At 33.8% G+C, this 21258-nt stretch overlaps 1 protein-coding gene across 2 annotated transcripts in view; it reads left to right on the top strand.

Moving 5' to 3' along the window:
• Positions 1-21258, top strand: part of LOC144444724 (glycine receptor subunit alpha-4-like) — an 83765-nt gene that overhangs the window by 53747 nt on the left and 8760 nt on the right. For both annotated transcript variants that reach the window (XM_078134251.1, XM_078134252.1), the window contains exons 2-4: positions 13440-13525; positions 14837-14904; positions 17603-17820. In XM_078134251.1, the coding sequence (XP_077990377.1) occupies positions 13440-13525; positions 14837-14904; positions 17603-17820 (372 nt within the window). The remainder of the gene's footprint in view (positions 1-13439; positions 13526-14836; positions 14905-17602; positions 17821-21258) is intronic.

Here is a 21258-nt window from a genome sequence, read left to right as displayed (position 1 = left end):
ATTCGCGAAAACGTGTGTATATTTTTGTCTCCTAACATAGCATGTACCTCGAAAATAACCTCTTTACTACTGCCGTTACTTTGCTCAAGAAAACTCTAACCAAATCTCAGTTAAAAGCAATAACAATATGTGGTTACCGGAATATTGTTTTGAAATAGAGGTCAAAGTTATATCAAAATTGTGTCATTGCAGAATCCAATATGGCCGTAGAATCCAATATGGCCGTAGAATCCAACATGGCCGCCGAATACCGTGTTAACTTTGTGGGAAAATAGAAGATTAACGATTTGTATGAAAATAGGATGGTAACCATATTTCTTTTATTAAGGATCATAAACAAGAGCGTTCATAGGGTAAGATTTGGAGAGATTTCAAGAACTTTGAATTTCAGTGAGATTTGTCCTCGAGGCACACTATTCTATCTTATCCCCGTGTGCATGTCTTTATATTGTCATCAGTATATTTAATACACAAACATTCGCACCGTCCATATCAAGCGTAGCCGTAGACAAATGTGCCTATTTTACATTTACATGCTTACTAATTATTTCACAAGTCGCGTCTCCTTAAACATATAGCAGTTATTCAGGCTATAGCGGAACTTAGGACAGCCTTTAACGAGGTTGATTCTCAGGATTTATTTACAAGTCGTGTCAATTAAAGTGAACAGAACGGCAACCAAAGTAATTAGGCGATAGCTAAACCTGATTAGCAAGTGATACTATTGTTTAGGAAAATTAGCTAACATTGTCATCAAGAATAATCAAATTAGTATCGGTTGCATATAGCTAAAATATGCTCAATAGAGATTAAGGTTATTGAATTAAATGATTTTTCTATTTTACTTTAATATGAATATGTGGAACCAATTCTGTCCCAAACGTGACTTCTACTTATTTGATGTTTATTTCTTACAAAATTAAAATGAAAATGCGTGTAGAGCCAATACACCCTGCTTTCAAAGAATTTAACTATGTTTTACCTAGACGCTATATCAATAGAACTGAACGGATGGCATATCCGGTATCAGAAAATCAAATAGGACCGTGTCGTCGATGTAGGAATATAAAGTTACACCATCGTCGAGTCATGCGTAACACCTCATAAAGAAATTCGTATATGAGGCAGAGAAAATTGACTATATCGTAAATGATGCTGTAATCTGAACATATCAACTTCGACTCCATTTGCCGCGCTCTATTTACAAGCAGTCTTTTCGTCTGCACTTTCTCTGGCGGGATTTGAGCAAACAATTGCTTAATCACGAGTTGTCAGGCTGTAAATGCATACAAGGCCATATTGGGAAATTTGAGCTGGAAACCAAATCAATTAATCCCACGGAGATATAGTACAGTAACCTAAATAAATGTGACACTCAAATCCCCCCCCCCAAAAAAAAAAAGAAAAGAAAAGAGCTATCGGTTAGTTTGCTAAGGTAGCCTGTAATATGTATAGGTATTTTATCTGAACCATCAACGATTTTTTTCATTTAATGAAATGTATGCATTTACACGTACTTATCACATGTATTCACATGGGGACCTTGATAACACGTTTGCACTTCCAATACGTTATGTATTCATACAACGTGTATTGCAACCTGTGCAACATCATAAAGGCTCCGCCACTTTACATACAGAGGTTTCAAAAGGTTCATTTTCATGTGAACCACAATTGTATTCGTAGTTATCAGTAGAACCAGCTGATGCAAACTGAGATTATACTTCTGATATAATTTTGTGTTTCACAAAGGCAACCGAAAAAATGACACTCGATAAAAGACTGAAAGATGATAGTGAAACCAAACTGAAACTCACCGAATGTAAATGAAAGATTTTTAAATATTAATTTTCAATATTGCCAACGTTTGACTGATAATATGGAGATACAAATTAAAATGAACTAATAACAATCCCGAAATGTCAAGAGTCGTAGAATTAAATACATCAATTTTCGTGAATGACTTGTAACGTTATCAGTTGCTAGAAAACCCAACCGTGTGATATTACATCTTTTTCAATAAATGAATAGTCGGTGATTGAAATGTATATATGGTGTATAGTTATATAGCAGAGAGGTCGCTAACAATGTTTAGATGAAATACAGGGCTTTTGAATCACAAATGGTTCACATTACTAGTATATCCCGATATAAAGTGAATGCCTTCAGTGAATCCAGTATATTCCAATAAACACTGTCGGAATGCAAAATTGTGAGCCCTTCACTGGCAAAATATTTATCCCAAACTAAATGAAATTTAAAGGTTGCATGCTTACGACATTGCCTTCTTGCCGACAAAAGCATTAATTATGCAAATGACTCATTAAAACTACGTCAACAAGCTTTATAGGACATATTTATACCAAATTAATATACGTGTAACTTGAATTACCTTTCTTAACTGTATGGCCTAATTATGGAAAAATAATTAATTATACAAATGACTCATTTAAAAGTACAAGTTACATAAATAACCTTTCTAAGACGTGCTATATTATGGGTCATGTACGTACTAAATTATAATATTAAATTTGAAGTATACATTCTTATTAAGGTATAGCCTAATTACCCAAAATCATTAATTACGCAACTGACTAATTAATAGTCATAGGATGTGCACAAAACCTATTCATTTCTTAAAATTGGCATAAGGAAGATGTTTAGCAAGATTCGTTGGAATATCTTTTTCAGAAGCCCACACAACCAGACACACAGAAACAAGATCAAAAGATAATGTTCCTTTACAGAAGGAAAAAATGATGCATAAGACTTATCACAATGTAGAATCACTTACGTCACTTAGAAAATTTGATATAGAACACGTTCTACATCTTTTCGAGTCGTAATATTCAGAAAGTTATAGTTTGGGAATCTTTTGACAAAATATTAAACTGTTGTGACTATCATTAAGGACTAAGTTTAAAGTTTGGTTTATAATCGCATATTCCTGCTTAGTTCGTAGAGAAGTATGAACAGTCAACGTCTGGTGTATTATTTCTATATCCACTAATGTCATAACGTCTACACGAATTTCCATTCTGGAAATCTGCTAACCAAGCAAGATTAGTTAGGGTTGCATAATAGAGAAGAAAACTCGTGTTCGGTCTTATGCCAGGTTTATTACTCAACATATATTGATTTTCCTTAACGACCTTCTAAAACCTTTGCTCATCAATTTGTCCACCATGTGGCGTTGTCAGCTTTAAACGCATCGTGAGTCTCGCCTCTATTGCAAAGTCAGAGTCTGGAACTATTCGTGTGCCTCGTCTTTATTTAAAACTTTGGAACTAACTGTTAGTATAACTTGCGATTGGCAAAGTCAATCAAAACAGCGAAATGTGCCAGTGGGTCTCTCTCTGCATTCAGTCATTGAATTCAATGCACTATTTCGTTGCTAAAGTGCTAAAGTGGTCGAAGAAACAATAGTATTCGATTAACTGCAAATCAGGAGTATGTACTAACAGATGTACTACCTTTAGCCGCGAGAAACAATTCGCTAGTCGGTCTTTTTATACTCAATTCCCATCTTGAGATAGAACTAGCGGCACTCAAACTCTACATGAACACCTTTTCAATCCATCTTTTGAAAAGTTCATAGGCGTAACCACAGTGGGGGGGGGGGGAACTAGAATTGTACATATTCTCAATCTGTTGTAACTTTGATTTTTTTAAAGTCTAAGAGATTCAAATACTAAACTTTGAGGAATTCAATCAACATGGGTTTTAAATCGTACCGAATGGACACTCCCTGTCGCATTACTTAATATTCAGACAATAAATAGTATCCAGGGCTTGACGGAAATAATCAAAAACTCGATTCGCGCTCCACTGCCTATGAATAGCTAACGGAAAGTTTCTTTTTGCCTGGTAATATTCAATGGTCACAGTAATTTAAGTTAGTGCGACTGAAAGCATTCGCTGCTTGATTTTCAGCAAAAGATCGAGTTGCAAACTAAATAATGCTTATATGGAGAACACCTGCTTCCGAGTATGGTGTATCCACACTGTTTATATATAGTAATCATGAACAGAGTTGATTTCCACCTGCTGTAGGTTCACCTTATTAAATTGAAGACTATTGTGAGTCGTGTTTCAAGAAATTATTGTGAAACAGTAAATGTGGTTTAATACCCTTTTCCGTTCATTCTAAAAGTTGTTTTCCGTAACATTGATATATCTTGTCAATTGCGTTTATGAGTATCAGTTCATGAGGTGACTGATATTATGATGGGTATAGCTGACCTAAATACAGATTTAAGAACACCTGATCTTCGGTATAGAGCTTATGACTTCCCTCTCCATCAATGTTATTTTTCTTTATATATGTGGGACTATAGGTGTCTAAACGTCTACAGTTTGTTTGTTTCTGTATACTAGTATATGAGTATGTATCGCGCGCGTGTATATGTATGTATGTATGTATGTATGTATGTATGTATGTATGTCTGTCTGTCTGTCTGTCTGTCTGTCTGTCTGTCTGTCTGTCTGTCGTTTTGTGTAATTCACTTCTAGGACGGGTTTAATTTTAATACCGCCTTCGCTGTATTTTTCTCACACTATATATAGTGAGTTTGTAGTAGGCAGGTGAAATAAAATGTATGCTAAAATAATGAAAACTGTGCCATTTGTCCACGTGTGTATTAACACTACAAAATGTTATAGATCGCCTGAAAAAATAACCCAATATTAGATGACTTCTTTTATCGATTCGTTGAAAACAAGTTAACATCAACGTATTCTTTCAAAAAAAGCAACACACAACACATATTGGGGGAAATATCGAACAGACAAACACCCAAGTACATATACTTCAACTTATATCGATTTTCTTTTCGTTTGTGTAGATTTTCGTGGGCGATTTTCTGTTTATATTCTCATTTTGTAATAATTGGAGTTTTGATTAAATCAAGGAATGTTTGGTTTTTTCGATTACATTACAGCTGAAAATCGACCCAGTTTGCTAACAATGCATTAAAGCAGATAATTGCAATTGCCAGTCACTGCCATACATCAAACAAAAATGGAAGAGCATATCATTGCTGGCAAGGAAGATTGACATACAAAGTGTGGTTATTGACATTTATGTGAATATTTGAGTTCATCATGTTCAATGACATAATACTAGACATGAATCGTTTTTATATGTACCCCGTGCCCAGTCAATAATTTCTCAAAACAACACATACATGTGGCACACGTGCATGATGTGCATGGAAAGTTTGAACCAATATGTTGCAGCAACAGTGCAATAACTCCATAGTCAGGAAAGTAGTGTATTTTTGACCATGTCGCCATAATGTCTTTTATTCTGTGTCTGTGTCTGTTTCCGTGTCCATGCCTTTGTCCGTGTCCGTGTCCGTGTCTGTGCATATGTGCAAGCTATATTGAATATATCAGCAAATTTGTTTTACTAGTAACGCTTAATTTCAATTTTGCAATCAATGCTTTCAATTAAATCAAGCTGATCCTACTTCGTTACTCAAAATTCTCATTAATTCTTTCTGTGGAGGATTTTTATAAAAAAGCAGACGTCATCTTCATCATGCCTCACAGCATATGATGCAAATAATTGATGATGAAGCAAACCAGATTGATTTTGATGGCCAGTCGATTCAGTTAATTGCATACCAACACAGATACGTCAGCCTGTCAGTATAAGCTACGTGTAAAATTCATGTACACATAAAAGGCTTCCTTGCGCTTCACCTATGGCGAGAAATATGTACGTCATATCGTTTCCTGTGTAAATAGTCTATAATTTACTACATCTTTCGTTATGAAAGGTGTCGATATTCATTTTAATGATTGAGGTATACGAAATGTATGTGTTCATAATATAAAAAACACACACTTTATCGAAATTGCAGTGGTTCTGACGTTTATTGTACAAGTATAAAGAACACGCAAATTGGAACATTTCATGCGAAAAGTTTGATTTAATAAACTTATTAGATATGCCATTTTCTCTTTGATGATCGGAACTATCAACTTCATTGCAAGCAAATGATCCGAGATTACCTCTTTTACGGAGAAAACATGCATTATTATGGATGTAGGCTTGAATAACATTTCTCGATTCAATTATATTTAAGTATTTTCTCTAGGGACATGATAAGTGGACAATGGTAAGGTTTTAAAAACACCATTTTGTAGACTGACGTAATTCGTGATGTCACTTTTGTTGAATTTCCCTGACAAGGTGATGTGACCTACTCATATTTGTATTTCTAATAGTCCATTTGGCATTAGAATCCCATCTGTTAGACACTTTTAATATCGATTAATTTTAAGTTAATTTAGCATGAAAGTACTCAAAACAGCGATGAAAGTTTGAGCTAATAAGTAAAGATAGGGCCTTCGGGATATGAATTTCTTGAGAGATCAGAGCATGTGCCAAAGAAATGACATCTGATTACCGTCATATTCATTTATGATATTTATAAAATCTACTTTCCCTAAAGAGATAGTTACAGTTAACCACGGGTTGCTCTTTTCCAAATAGACTTGATTGATAACCTGTGGTTGTTCAAAATGGGCCGGGATAAACTTTCATGTGTCCTTATTACTATAGCTCAAAACAAAATCTTGAAATGTATTATGCTTCTTGCATCGTATGAGTTATATCATAATTATAGAATAGTAAAAAGGAACGAGACACATCAACAGAGTACGTAACTCAACTCCGGTCGTGTTTGTATCTTTAATCAGTCATTTGAACGAAGGGATTATATTTCAATAGCATGCGGTATAAGTTTACTTTATACAGTAGTGTTGATATGCAATTACAATGTCTCAATTTCAAGTCGGAGGGAATAGTTTATTTGGATACTGGACAACAATCTGTCATCAGTGGAATTCTTTACATTTATCGCTGTCTAAATATTAAAGACATTAATAACCTTAAAACACATGGTAAATTGCAGGAATGTCATATTTGTCACTCTGCACATGATAATCGCACGATCGTTTCAATTATCAATGTACAGATATATAAGTTATACCTATCAATAGTACAGCCGCTTGATATGGTGGCCTTTTCGGTTTTACATCTGAAGTTGGATCCTCTGTTACGCATCGCCTTCTATTTATCAACACCAGTCAAGTGTATTTCCGTCGACTCTCATCCTGCATTACATTGCTAGCTATACCTTAGAAAGGTGTTTGCTTATTTAGTTCACGGTGAATTATTACGATGGACGTAGTTTTGAGCAGAGAACGATCGATATATATGTTATATATATATATATATATATATATATATATATATATACCGTACGGCGTGAAGTACAAAGATGGACATACTTTGAACAGAAAATGGGTGTTCAATGCTATATTGGTATGCTGTATGGTATGAAATGCAATCAAAAATCAAGATAATTAACAAAATTTAACTTTTCTATTTGATACAAGAATTATACATATCAATTATGTTGTTGACTACAAGGAAAATGAATGATTATCCACCTGACCCAAATTACATTTCTAGGTGAACATTGATCAATAAGATATAGTTTCATAATGTTACCTTCATCCATTATACACGTATTCTTACATTTCATATGGAGGTGATCCGACTGATTGGTTTTTTTTTTCAAATGTCAAATTGAACAGATGTATGTAAGTTTGTCAAATGGCTGATAAAATCATAAAAAAATAAAACATGAGCAAATAAAATTATTGGCTTAATTAATTTTTCCCTTTAAAATGTTTCACTCAAATATAGATATGGGAATTTTTTTTATTATGTAGCCTCATATAGTTAAGAAATCTCGTATAGTCAGGGAAGTTAAAACATGGGGTAGTCTGAACGACGCCAGCACAACTCAATTATTTCAGCATCGTTGACAGCAGTGAATGAAGTCACATTCAAGCCTGTCGATCGTGAGCGCGAAGACATTGAAATAAATTCTAACGACAAGGCGAAACACATATTGAATTGAGCGCACTCTCTGGATTGAACAAACAAACTGATGGTCGTAGTTGTACAAAATGCCAACGGTGAATAAATACTGTTTCGGGGGAAAAATCGATCAGATTTGCAGGCTTCCTGGCAATCCATTTAGAGAATGTGATATAATTCGATAAACTAAAAATTTTATCTACTGGCAGTGGATTTATATTGTCTGACAAATACAACTATGTAGGGACTACCAATGAAATGACTCAGATCAAACGTCTTTAAGGCTCTTCCAACTGGGAAAACAATTCACATATGAGACAATCAATATTGTATTACGGACAAGAACAAAATAGAAGATCCATGTTTGGAGACACATTGAAACAAAATATATGTATATCGTCTTTATCTATACAATTGAATTAAACAATCAAAAATTGATTAAGTGGAAAACGGATTTTGTTTACTTATAGATTACTTTCGAAGTCACAGACAAAGAATTTGATTAGGGAGACTCGCGCGGTAGGCTGGGAAATGTAATAAGTATGAAAGCACTAAGCGAGTATACGTAGCAGGCTATAATAATACAAAGACTATAAGAGCCATATCTCCCAGGCAGTGTCAAACACAATAATGGACGAAATAAGTTTTAGTATGTTGTGTTGTGCAAAGTACGTAGAACGATATTGGTTGGTCAAGCAAAAACTTCTATTTATTAAGTGCTCCTTCCTTAATCTTACAAAACAAAACAAAACACAGATATATGTGATAAGTATAAGATTAAACAAAATTAACTGAGCATATTAGTTCCAAATTGAACTTATAAGTAGATGTACATAATCATATTTATTTAATCTGTGCATCTGTATTTAATCTGTATTTGTCCTTTTTAACCTTCAAGCAATTAGCATATTTCAAGAATCACAGTATTTCATTTTGTCAAGTTAGATCAATCGATAGGTTTTTTGAGGTTACGTTTTAATGAACTACATTTTCAATCAAATCAGGGACATGGACATATTATCATGCAAAGAATCCTACACGCGTTCATTATTTAATACTAAACAAGCCTGATACAATTAAACAATTTTCTGACAGCCGTTTTGCCCTAGAACTCTCGTCGAATTTACGGTATTTTATGTTTGGATCTATCCTAAGAACTATTATCATATTTGTACATATAGAGGGGTGCACAGTTGTGGTTAACATGTGCTTAACGGAAGAATACAGAATTCATTTTTCGAAAATGGACAGGGTATGTTTTCATGGTTGAGTATCCTTGCCATCGCAGTATCTGCATTTGACTTATTTTCTATGTATTTCATCTGTCTAATGTAACTTTAATAATTTTAGATGTTTGCTTAATAACATTGGTGATCTCATCTCATTTAAACTAATATTGCTTAAAGAAATAAAAGAACCAAATCTATATTGGAGGGTTATCTTACTATGTCTGTTATCTCCAAGAATACAATGGAAGAAATAATGACGTGTCGTTCTAATGACAGAAGTTTGTATTTTAATGCTTGCCAAGTTTACTAACAGTTTTGGATTGGACGTAAGGAGTCGGGGGTTTAGTAGATATTAAAGATAAGAAAATAATTACAAATCGGTGTGTGGGAGATTAGTATGTGTCTTTATCTCATAGATATCTCTAAGGACATCAGACATCAGGAAATTACCTTTTGTGGGTAGTTAAGAAAACTTTATTGGATAATGTGACCTACGAGGGAACGAATTAACGTTTTAAAAACATAAACATACCAGGTATGTCATGATAAGTTCCAGGTTATCTACCATTTTACGATAATGATTGTATAATGTTCATCACTAGCGAGCGCTTTCGTTGAATCTTCTGTTTTATTCGTTTTAGAATCTATTGATGTAGGGTTATATTACTAATTTGCTTTCCACCTTGAAATTCCCCAATTGCTGCTCTTATTATCTGTATCATTACTCGGGGTCATTCTTATCACCAAAGTTAAATTATGATCAGCAATTGCTAGATAAGACATCTTTATATGTGATGCTGTTATTGATAACGTATAATTTCTAGCCATTATAAAGTGGTCATTTAGGATCAAATGGGTCAACTGGGTAATTGAAAATAATCCAAAAACAGAACCCTGTTGCGTTACAAATCGAAACAAATACCTTCGATTCAAACGTAAAACTTTCTATCATTAATTTCAGTAGAACGTGTACAGTTGTTGACATGTGTTGAAATACTTCAAGGCATAATGAAGTGGAAAAAAGTTTATTACTGTGCGTTGAGATTGTTACTTTTATGGCAGAACTAAACAAGATTAGTTTTTTTTATCCTCGGCGGCACATAGTTGAATTCACTGCTACACAGTTGCATTCACTGGTATTTACTATTCCCACTGAACATATACATATACACTTCATACGTTGTATTTGCTCGTCTTATCAAATATTTACTGGAATGTTCGATATAAGTAGCTGAGATGGGATTTGTATATTGATGTTTTTTGGATTTTATGTGTTTTGTACAATAAAAGGTAGGAAATGCTAAAGGCTACGAATCCGTCTCTATATAAATTAACACCTCCGCTGTCGACAATACTAAATTTTGATTACAATGGTGTTTTCTCTTCAGCTGAAATCCAAATGTACGAATTTCTGTCGTTGCAAACTAAAAGTATGGTACAATAAGACTGAAGAAACATACATTGATAAGGAAGCCCCTTTGGCTGTTATGAGCCAAGATACATCCCGATCAAAGAAAAATGCCCCAAGACTCATCAAGTATTACATATTTGCCATAATACCCAATGTCGTCATCATATGGATTGTTGATATAAATCAATTGCAGTGTAGCAGTTGTCAATTATATTAGTCCGTGTTTTGAACATATCTGCGGGTCTTACAACAGAATTGTCCATTTGGCAGCTAATAAGTATCGATAGATGGTTACATACAACCTACAGCATTGCAACTTTACTAGACAATTGTCACAACCATGTGCAAGTTTCCCTCATATACAAAACACCAAGACTCATAACTATGCAAATATTTCACGTAACCTGATATCTTAAATATCCTGCTAAATGTGTCAGAACACTAACTAACAAACTATAATAGCTGCTTTTATGGTAACCTGGATACTACTAAAGGTAGCATTGAACTGAATGTACAACATTACAAAATACTCAACAAATCATTACCTGTTAAAAATCCTCACATCAATTTGTCAGGGAAATATATTTGTGGTTTTCACTGATGCAGTTCATGAACTGAACCAATACATTTAATTTTATGCAACCATATATTTTTGAAAAGTTTTGCTCAAGATATCAAGGTAAAATGTATTGAAAAGAAACTCCGTTATGCTTCATACCTACAGATATATTCATTGAACGGGTATATGAATTTAAATTCTGTATTCTCTATTTCTATTCATCAAACAGGTTATGTTCTTTGTCTTTGTTTTTAGTCTGTGGAACGAGTATTGATTAGAGAAATAAAACTCAATATATCCGACTTCAAAGAATAGAAAACTCGCATAGCATCCGCTTTCTCTATCTTTCTAAATTTTTACTGTTACATTAAAACTATGCGTTCAAAATTCTATTAATCTCGGATGCTGTCAATTTTGTCATATATTGCGAGAAATAATTGCATTCTGTTAAGGCTATTTCTATACGGTGCTACTAAAGACTTTCACATACACATGCATATATACACATATATACCTTATTTGAAATGTCTCCGCCATTTGATAGATTCCAACATACCTTGAAAAGAATCGTTCGTGCTCAAGAAATCGAACCACGGTTGGAATTTACTGTATTTCAATACATAGGGACTGTCAATCGTACTTCAATCAGTCAGTTACAGTGTGGATATTACAACCTCTATAGGATTTTAACTCCATTCGTTGATTAAAATCGCTCAAGGTAGAAATCAGTAATTACATTTTGACATTGTTCATTACAACTCAAATTGTTGTAGTGTTGAATACCTGTATGTCGTGTAATTTGATGCCAGTCTGAGTTCTTTCCCCGTAGGATACTTTATCCAACCGTCCATATGTAGTTGCGCTTTTAAGTTTTATGTTTACACTGTGTGTTATAATTATATGATAATGTAGTAGTGATATTGGTTCGTCTGCAGGTTAGACATTTACAACGACAGGTTTTAATGTAGATTTTCACATCGAAGATATTTGCACATGGCATTATCATGGTATATTTTATACATTATGAATACATGTCTGAATTTCAAAAACTTAAGCTTGGCAATCATCTCGTGTTATTAATATAATCCATTGTATTAACATGGACAGCTTTTTATGTAAAAAAGGTAAAACTTACAGTGGCAGTTGAAAGTTTACGCAAGCTTAAAATCTGTTCATCTCAAAACATATGTACGTGTGTCGTATTACTATCAAATAACACCTTTCACGTATGCATCTATATATTGAAAAAAGGTATTCATGAAACGACTACACCGAGTCTGTGTCATTTTAGACGCCGAAGCGAAATAAATATTTCAAATATTTTGAATTATAAAAAATTGAATATGTAGATATACCTGTTTTTATGATATATCAAATCACACTTAGGTATTAAATATTAAGTGTTTGTGTCATGTAACGGCAGTTTCATGTAAAATATTTCTTTTGATTTGTATATTTCTGACAGTGAAACATCATCAGCGTGTATTGGAAATGTAGAACTCCTACTTCGAAAAGCTGCAAGCCATACTTGAATATTTTATCAAATGCTCCTCCAGTTGTCGGAAATATCTTGTCTCGAAAATTGAAGCCTTGAAAATTTCCGGATTTTTTTTTTTTAGAAAGATCATAGGAAAGGGAGCAGCATATATACTAGCGCTGAGAAGCTAGTAACAAGGAACATTTTGTTGTTTACGCATTGTCACGCCGTCTCGCTCTTCTTTACTCATGAAGGACATTTCTCGACTGACATTTTCCCACACATACACAATGTAGAATAACATTCAAGGCCGCTGTACTGATTTTCTTGTGCTGCATGCTGGTCCCCATTTTGCACAATTCCATATACTTTTCAATCATTTTGACGTGATATGGGAAAATGCCATCCACTTTTAACAAACTAACCTGTTTTGATGACGATGGTGATGTTGCTGTTGCTGTTGTTGCTGCTGTTGTTGTTAGTGTTGTTGTTGTTGTTGTTGTTGTTGTTGTTCTTGATACTACTGTTGTTTCTCCCAAGTGATTTAAAAAAAATGTATTTATTTATGTTATACTTACACGAATGTGTTAAATCTTGTTGTTACTGATTATACGAACCGACCTTTGAGGATATGAACGGACGATCTTACAATGTGCTTGATTAGATTGCCATTTATTATAATACATTTGATATTTGTATATCTTATATGATATGCATTTGATTAATTACGGATAAAATTTAAATGAATAATTTAACTATATGGGAAGTGTTTAAATTATGAAAAATATCAATAGCTCGTCAAATATATAAATGCTAAATTGCAGTCACATTTGTTTCATTGTGTGTTTTTCTTAATCTTTCAGACCTGCTAATGCAAGTGAGGAACAGAGTGTACTAATAGACACGCTAATGGAGAACTATGATAGACGAATACGGCCGAATTCCAAAGGTAGGTTACATTGAATGACTGCTACAGTTACATTCTACATATTTAACAAATATACACCCCACGAAAAAAACCCACCAGTGTTCTTTGCTTGAATGAAGTGAATATATGAAAGACTTTAATAAAGCAAAGACAAGTTTTTGGTGATAACAAATGATACAAATACAACAGGGGTTCGTTTGATGTATGTTCCTATCAGTTTGTTTTTATCTGTTGGGGTTATAATGTTAGTTATTTAGTTAGTTTATTTCAGTAAAACAACAAGATCGACAGTACAGATATACAAATAAAAACTGGACTTCTTTCCGGTGGAGTCCATACAGTGATTCAAGGTAGTGGCAGGATTAGCAAAGGTGTTTAACTACATGGAATGAGAAAGAATAAAAGAAATGGGGAAAACGTGGAGTACATAATAACGAATAAACTCGCTGTTTTCAGTATCCATTAGTATACTGCACAGATATGCTTTAACCAATTTTATAAAGTTATTTAAATAATATCTGTTTTACTGATGATGATAGATAAGTCCCAATCCTCAATGGCGTTAGCATAAAACGTATTAGCAGCCTCACCTTTAACCATTGGCTGATGAAAATTTTACCAAGTTCCCTTAGTACCATAAGTGTATGAACAGAAGATACTTCGGTAAACTGACATTAACAGTCATACTTAATGTTATAATGTGTAGTGTTCTATCAGTAAAGAGAGTCGTGGAATCCGGGGTCCTGTGGTGTTTATGCTTTGATAGGATACTTGTGCTAATTACATATTTTTGCATGAACCGTGTCTCATATCTGCTTACCACAAGCAAGTAAACGCACCGGAGTTCTTTTTTCCCGGTTTGTATATTATAGTAATGCCAAACACAGAACTCAATGAAGTAGATGAGTGACTCGTCTGTTTTTAGTCTAGGCTATCTAATGTGTGTCATATTTGGCTGTCAGTTCATCCAACCAACCAACAAACCAACTTGTCATCCATCACCCAAACCTGACTTATCCATGTCAATAACCAATCAATCGAAGACGTATCGATGCACACATTTATGTGACCTAATTCTTGGTTGTTTTGTATTGATATATCTTCATTGTATACTTCCCACTCACTCACTCACTCACTCACTCACTCACTCACTCACTCACTCAGTTAATTAATTAATTGATTAATTAATCTAAACTTCTGTCAGTCCATCATTTTATCTATTTGTTGTTTGTATTTGAATATCACCAATTATTAGAATAATATAATCTTGATTATATTATGTTATCTAAATATATTATATGAAGCGTATGTGTTACATCTTTATATTTTCAGGTTCTCCTGTTCACGTGTCTGTAGATATGTTTATCACAAGTTTTGATTCTATCAAAGAAACTACGATGGTAAGTACAGCAATTCTGTCGATCACAGATTGGTTGCAGCTACCATACATGTGATGTGTAAAGACTACTGTCTGTCTGTCTGTCTGTCTGTCTGTCGTCTGGCTGTCTCTGTATCTGTCTTCATATGTCTGTTTCTCACCATTTTTCTCCCTCCATTTCTCGCTCTGCTTCTGTCTCTCGCTCTTCAAGCAAAGACTATTTTGCAACGACTAGTTGACTATTTCGAAGATTGATTTAAGCGTCATGAGAAACTATGATTTTTAGAATACACATTCTATAAAAATCGATTCGCATGTAAATTGGTTTCAAATAAAGAGACGTTCAAATGAACTCTAGAGCCATTAGACAGACTCTCATTTCCCGTGGGCCAATTACCTGCTAGATAAGTTGGTAACGAATTTATTGGCGGTGTAGTGAGGTGGGAGTAAATGAATAGCACTGATTGCGATTCATTTATTTTGCAAAGCGAATCTACACGACTGAAAAATAACCATATATTAAATTGCCACTTGCGGCTCAATCTGATAGTCAAATTGTAACCAAGGCTGTAGAAACGTTTACAGCCTGTCTACGCAAGGGCAATGTCCAATATGAATAAAGTAAAACATTTTATAACCCATTTCATTTTCCTTCATATAAGCTTTTCATCTCGACTCGTATTTATTATTATGATATTTCAGAACATATCAAGCGAATTCATAAAATTCCAATCATAATATGTCCTGAGTGCAGAATATATAGATTCTATTGCTCGAGGTCTTATATCCATTAAATAAACTTTGAAACCGTCGAATATTATTCATCGAACATTGAACACATAGTAAATGTTGATTAGACACGTAAATAAAATCAATATATTGAAAGCTCGTGTAAGAATTTAATCTTGACAATTTTCATATTCTCGTTTTCATCCAATTCAATTCAATTTTCACAAACGTAGTTAGGAAAAGATTACTGGTTAGGAGACAGAAGGATGGAGGTTTCATAATTTTGATGAGATTGTTCACCTACATACATTTTACGAATGGATTTTACACTTTACGTTGATTATCTTCAACTAGTCCCTTGAGAGACTCTTTTAATGTCTCATATTCTTGAAATGTTTTTTTTTTTTTAAAAATCATTCACTTTTATTTAATGTTAACATGTTAACTTTCTCATTTTATCCAGTTACAAGTAGTCTCCTAAGGGCTGTTTGCGTTCGCTTGATTTTCTTTTCGCAATCACTCACCCAGTCTCATTATTTCACACAAAAGAACACACTTGTTTTTAAATAAAAGATATTTTATTCAAATAAATTATGTAAAAAGCCTGGAGATTTGAGCAAGTCGATTTTTGAACGTGCTTTTCATTCATATGAAGACTAATGACAAGCTATCATTTGTAGAGCTGAAACTATTTATTGTTTGTCATTTGAGCAGCAGGGATGTTTTTGTCTTAGGTAAACAGGAGTGAAGATAAAGACATTTGAGATTTTCAATTGATCAAATTTTTAAGAGGGAAAAAACAAGAAGCAACACTTGTAATACTGTGTGAAATGCGTATTTCAGGAATTTTTGGAACATTGAATTGGATTCCATCTAGTCAATACTTATTCAATTTTGACGAATATCACCAAAGCTGTATGGTGTCACACACGTAATGTTATCTGCTATACTAATATGTGGGTATAACACCTTTATTTTATTTTATTTTATTTAAACTTTATTTTAAGAGGGTTAAAAATCATACAGATAACCTGGTTAGCTAAAAGCTAGTCTTCCACAGGGCCCAACACCTAAGACCTAGTCACATGTTGCATACACAAACAAAGATATTTTAATGGTGACATTATTACACTTTCCTCCTATTTGAATTTCATTTGTTATGAGTTGCCATGTCTGGATTGGCGTCATTATATACCCAATTTGTGTCTGATACATAAGAGTTTCCTGTAAGGCCTAATTAAATAGACTGTAAACGGTTTTCTCAAATCGACATCTCACTACGATAATTTAGATACTTGTCTTTATTACACAACTCCAATAATGTTTGCAACGCATGAGGTACAATGTACCTGGGGATTGCGTTCGGTTTCCCGAAAATTCTCAACAAATTACTAAATATTCGCATATAAAAGCTATTTCCTGTTTCTCTTCAAATAGTTACACTTGATTTCATCGTCTTATATAAATATATATATATATAGTTTTGGTAGTACTGGAACTACTAAAAGTTGTTACAGTACTACCAAAACTATTGCGCTCTGCCACTGCGGTATAGAGCACTGTCTTAGCAGATTGATACTCACCGAGTTATATATATATATATATATATATATATATATATATATATATATATATATATATATGCGTGCAGACGTATCGAGCACTGTACTACGGACAAATCTTACCACTGACTTCCTATATATATATATATATATATATATATATATATATATATATATATATATATATTAAATCGAGAATCCGTTATTTCCCCATAGAATTGTTAAAGTATCGTCTGGTGGTCATTTTGGATTCTAATTTTGATATAAATGTTGGTGTCATTTCCAAGTTTACAAATTGTTTACAGTGAATAATATAACGTCAAATGCTTACTACTGTCATTTCTAAAGCGTACACAACGTGCGTCAAACCACATTAATCTGTACTTCAAAGATAATTAAGTTGTTTTTTTCTTTTTTCTTTTTTCACAGGACTATGTTGTAACTATGTACTTTCGTCAACACTGGGTAGACCCGCGTCTTTCATTTAACGGAACGGAATCACTCGTTGTCACGGACAATGTACGAGATCGTTTCTGGGTGCCAGATTTATTTTTTGTAAATGTGAAAAGTGCACATTTTCATTACGTCACAAAAGATAATGTCTTCTTTAGGATCGAACCTGCAGGTGAAATCCTATACAGTGTAAGGTAAGTTTTTCATCTGACACATTTCATTGTTTAAGTTATCCTTGCGAATGTACATTAGGCTAAAGGCTGAGAAATCATGAAAGGTTTTTCATGCAAATGAGTAACCCGACAGTTAGAATGACGCAAACAGTTTGTGAAGTAGCGAGCGGATATAACAAATTTGCCATATATGGACATTCCCACAATAAATCTAATACTAACTTATTATTGGGCAGAATTCTGTGATTGATTAACACATGAATGATGGCAATTGCTGTGTGGGTGGCTTTGTTTGAATTTGAAATTTCATCTCTGCTCCTCATGATCATTCCTCTAAACATGGTGAAGGATATCTTCAGATTCAATTAAAACCACATATCACCTCTCGATAGTATGCACATGTGGTCAGTGACTATTTGCAGCTCTAGCCAAACTGCATAGTAAACTGCTTATAAGCTTGCAGCATATAAAGTGCTTATAAGCTTACAGCGTAAACTTTGAGATTTAATGTTAGTTAGCCTTGGAGACACAAATATGTTGAAACGAGAAGGGGGAACGAACCATATCTATATAGCAATTACGATATTGTTTGGGCGTTGCTACATGTACATATACAGTCAGGGACAGAGTTCACCCAGTCGTATAGTACATTACTTAATATTGTACCTATCTCTGCAGACTCTCAACCCTGTCGTTTCCTCAATGACGTCACTTCATTGACGAGTTCAAGCAAGTAGTAAGCGTATTATTCTCATATTACAGAAACACGTATCCCTGGGAATGCATGACAGATTTCAATAGATTTGCTGTTATGCAGAGATTGTTCCCCAAAAAGTCTATTTCTCTCTATAATGCTGTAAGAATTAACAGTGAAAACACTTTTAATTGGACATGTTCTCTCCAAACGCAACTTCCAGTTTTTGGGTGAATAGGTAGAATTATAAACATGTTTTTAATTAGTAGAAATGTTACCATTTTGGAATCTAGTTTAAAGCGACTTCGTAGCTTATGTTCGAATTTACTCAGACGTGATCAGCATATCAATGATGTTAAGGTGTTCTGAATGATCACGCATCTTGCCGAGTGTAACTCACGTGTACCTATATCACGACTGCAAATAACTTTTGCGTGTTCGTATTGAGGCCTATGTTAACCTCTGTGAGTCACAGCTCACAATAATGACATGTTGTTAACCGTCATGTTTAAACCCCATAATGAGTTCAAGAGAATTGTGAAGTAAATGAGTCATTTATTTGAACACAGGTGTTTGGGTCTTTTCCACCGTTCACTTTAAAGAAAATAGCCGACCATCTGTTCAAAACATTGCGATACGATACGATACGATCGCACTTAAGTTGAACTCTTCGACTTTCTCTCTGCTGCTAAATGGTACTTAAGCACGTCTGCAGGTTGTACACTTTCCCCTACTCACTAAAACCCACGACAGTACATTAGTTTGAGATTTAACTTCAAACTGTTCAATATTCAGAATTAGAGCGATCGATTCTTACATCTCGATTGAATACATTATACGGCTTTGTACACTATCTACACATAAAACACAATCACACCATTCATATGTATAATTAACAGATGTTATGTTAAAATATAAAATCTCCTTTACGAGACCACTTTTACAAATGAACATTCTATATATATCAGATCATACCCGCAAGCTATTCTAAGATTTTAAAGAAAGCATAAGGCACTTATTCGATGACATTTGCCGGTAGGTGAAATATAACTCGTATCATCAAAAACACAAAAGATAAAAAGGTTCCGTTCAAACATCCGCATTTTACAGTCAGATTGCCTTTATGTATAACTATACAATATTCCATTTGTACCCATCCATTTCATTTTAACGCGACCATGCAATGAGAACGCTACGTTCTGTTTTCTCGGAATTCTTAGATCTTGGCGCTTTATTTGTTTTACTGGAACCTTGTGTTTTCAGAAAAAAAAAGTAGCTGCTACTAATCCAATTCCTGCGGTTTCTACTTTATACTTTGAATGGCTGTATTCTGTAAGTTATATGAGCAAACCGTCTAAATATTGATGAATGTAATATGTTGACTTTTATACCTGAAATTTGATGAAAGGTGTTTTCGAATTTCTTCTTTTATATGTCCTACTAAAAAAGTACATTATTAGAATTGAGTTAATTGAACAAGTTCAAGCAGAGATTCCTACCCTTCAGATCACGTGACTACAATAAATCAATTTACGATCGAAATCTTATGATTTGGGATGTTTTTTGAGATTCACATAGTCTTCGTTCTCCCCAAAAATAGCATTTTATTCTCCGTTCTTATTTCTTTCCATCACAATAAATTGTTAAGTTTTGCATTTTCACACACCCCCTCCCTGCAAGTGGTTGTTCCCAAGCTGAAACCGCATGTTCATTAACCTGAAATACGTTTTCCCGAATTACGAGCGCTAAAAAAATCGAGCATTATCATGCTAAAATTGCAGTCCTTCGCATTTAATCTTAATGTCTAGTCTAGTTCTATCAGAGGACGTAACACGATGCGAACGTTATAATGCGAACAAAGGTTTGCGACTGTCTTTCATTCCATGTCCCGCTGAGAGCATTTCAAAAGAAATGATGATCACATTTGAACGTATAAGATCTACGGAATGTATTTTAATCACCAGAGTTTGTTACAAAGCTTACTGTATCATTTTCAATCTCCGATTCGGTAACGGTAAAGTACAGACGGCGGTCTGTCTTTGTACAATGATATCGCCTTACCCATCGTTGATAAGATATATCTGGAGAAATTATCGTTCTGAAAGAAAAAGAAAAAAAATGGTACGTTATAGTTGACGACTCGATATCCTTGTCCGCTGTATGAGTACTTCAACGAGATGTAAATATAAATATAGATGTAAATATATTATGATGAGACGTGAAGAATTCTTACCAGGTCTTATTAGATGCAATTATTATTACATTTTCGTGCAAAGCTCCCACATTATCAGTTTGTAGCCACACTTGTAAAACGCCCTCATTAAGTTCAAATATGCTTACTCATTAAAACAAATATATAATAAAACACCAATAAATGGATTAAAGGGTTTACCAGAAAGCTAAGGAATCAGAGAACTAAGACATATTAGTTTATTCATCATAAACAAGTCATGACTAACATAAAACAAAATGAGTCCCCAAAACGTACTAAGGACGTAATTCTTTTCGCACTCCATTACTGGACTATGTGATACCAATTGGATTAACTTCTCACATATAGTAACAACATTTTGCCACCATATAACGATGGATTCAGAGATTGCTTACACACACACACACACACACACACACACACACACACACACACACACATATATATATATATATATATATATATATATATATATATATATATACATGTATATATATAATTCAAAATGATAAAGATGCTATAAGTCGTTACTCAGAGTTTCCTTATTCTTTTG

Source organism: Glandiceps talaboti, chromosome 13 (genome assembly GCF_964340395.1).
Source record: "Glandiceps talaboti chromosome 13, keGlaTala1.1, whole genome shotgun sequence".
NCBI classification, from domain to species: Eukaryota; Metazoa; Hemichordata; class Enteropneusta; family Spengelidae; genus Glandiceps; species Glandiceps talaboti.
Note: the sequence above shows the minus strand (reverse complement) of the source record. Positions and strands in the feature narration are given on the sequence as shown.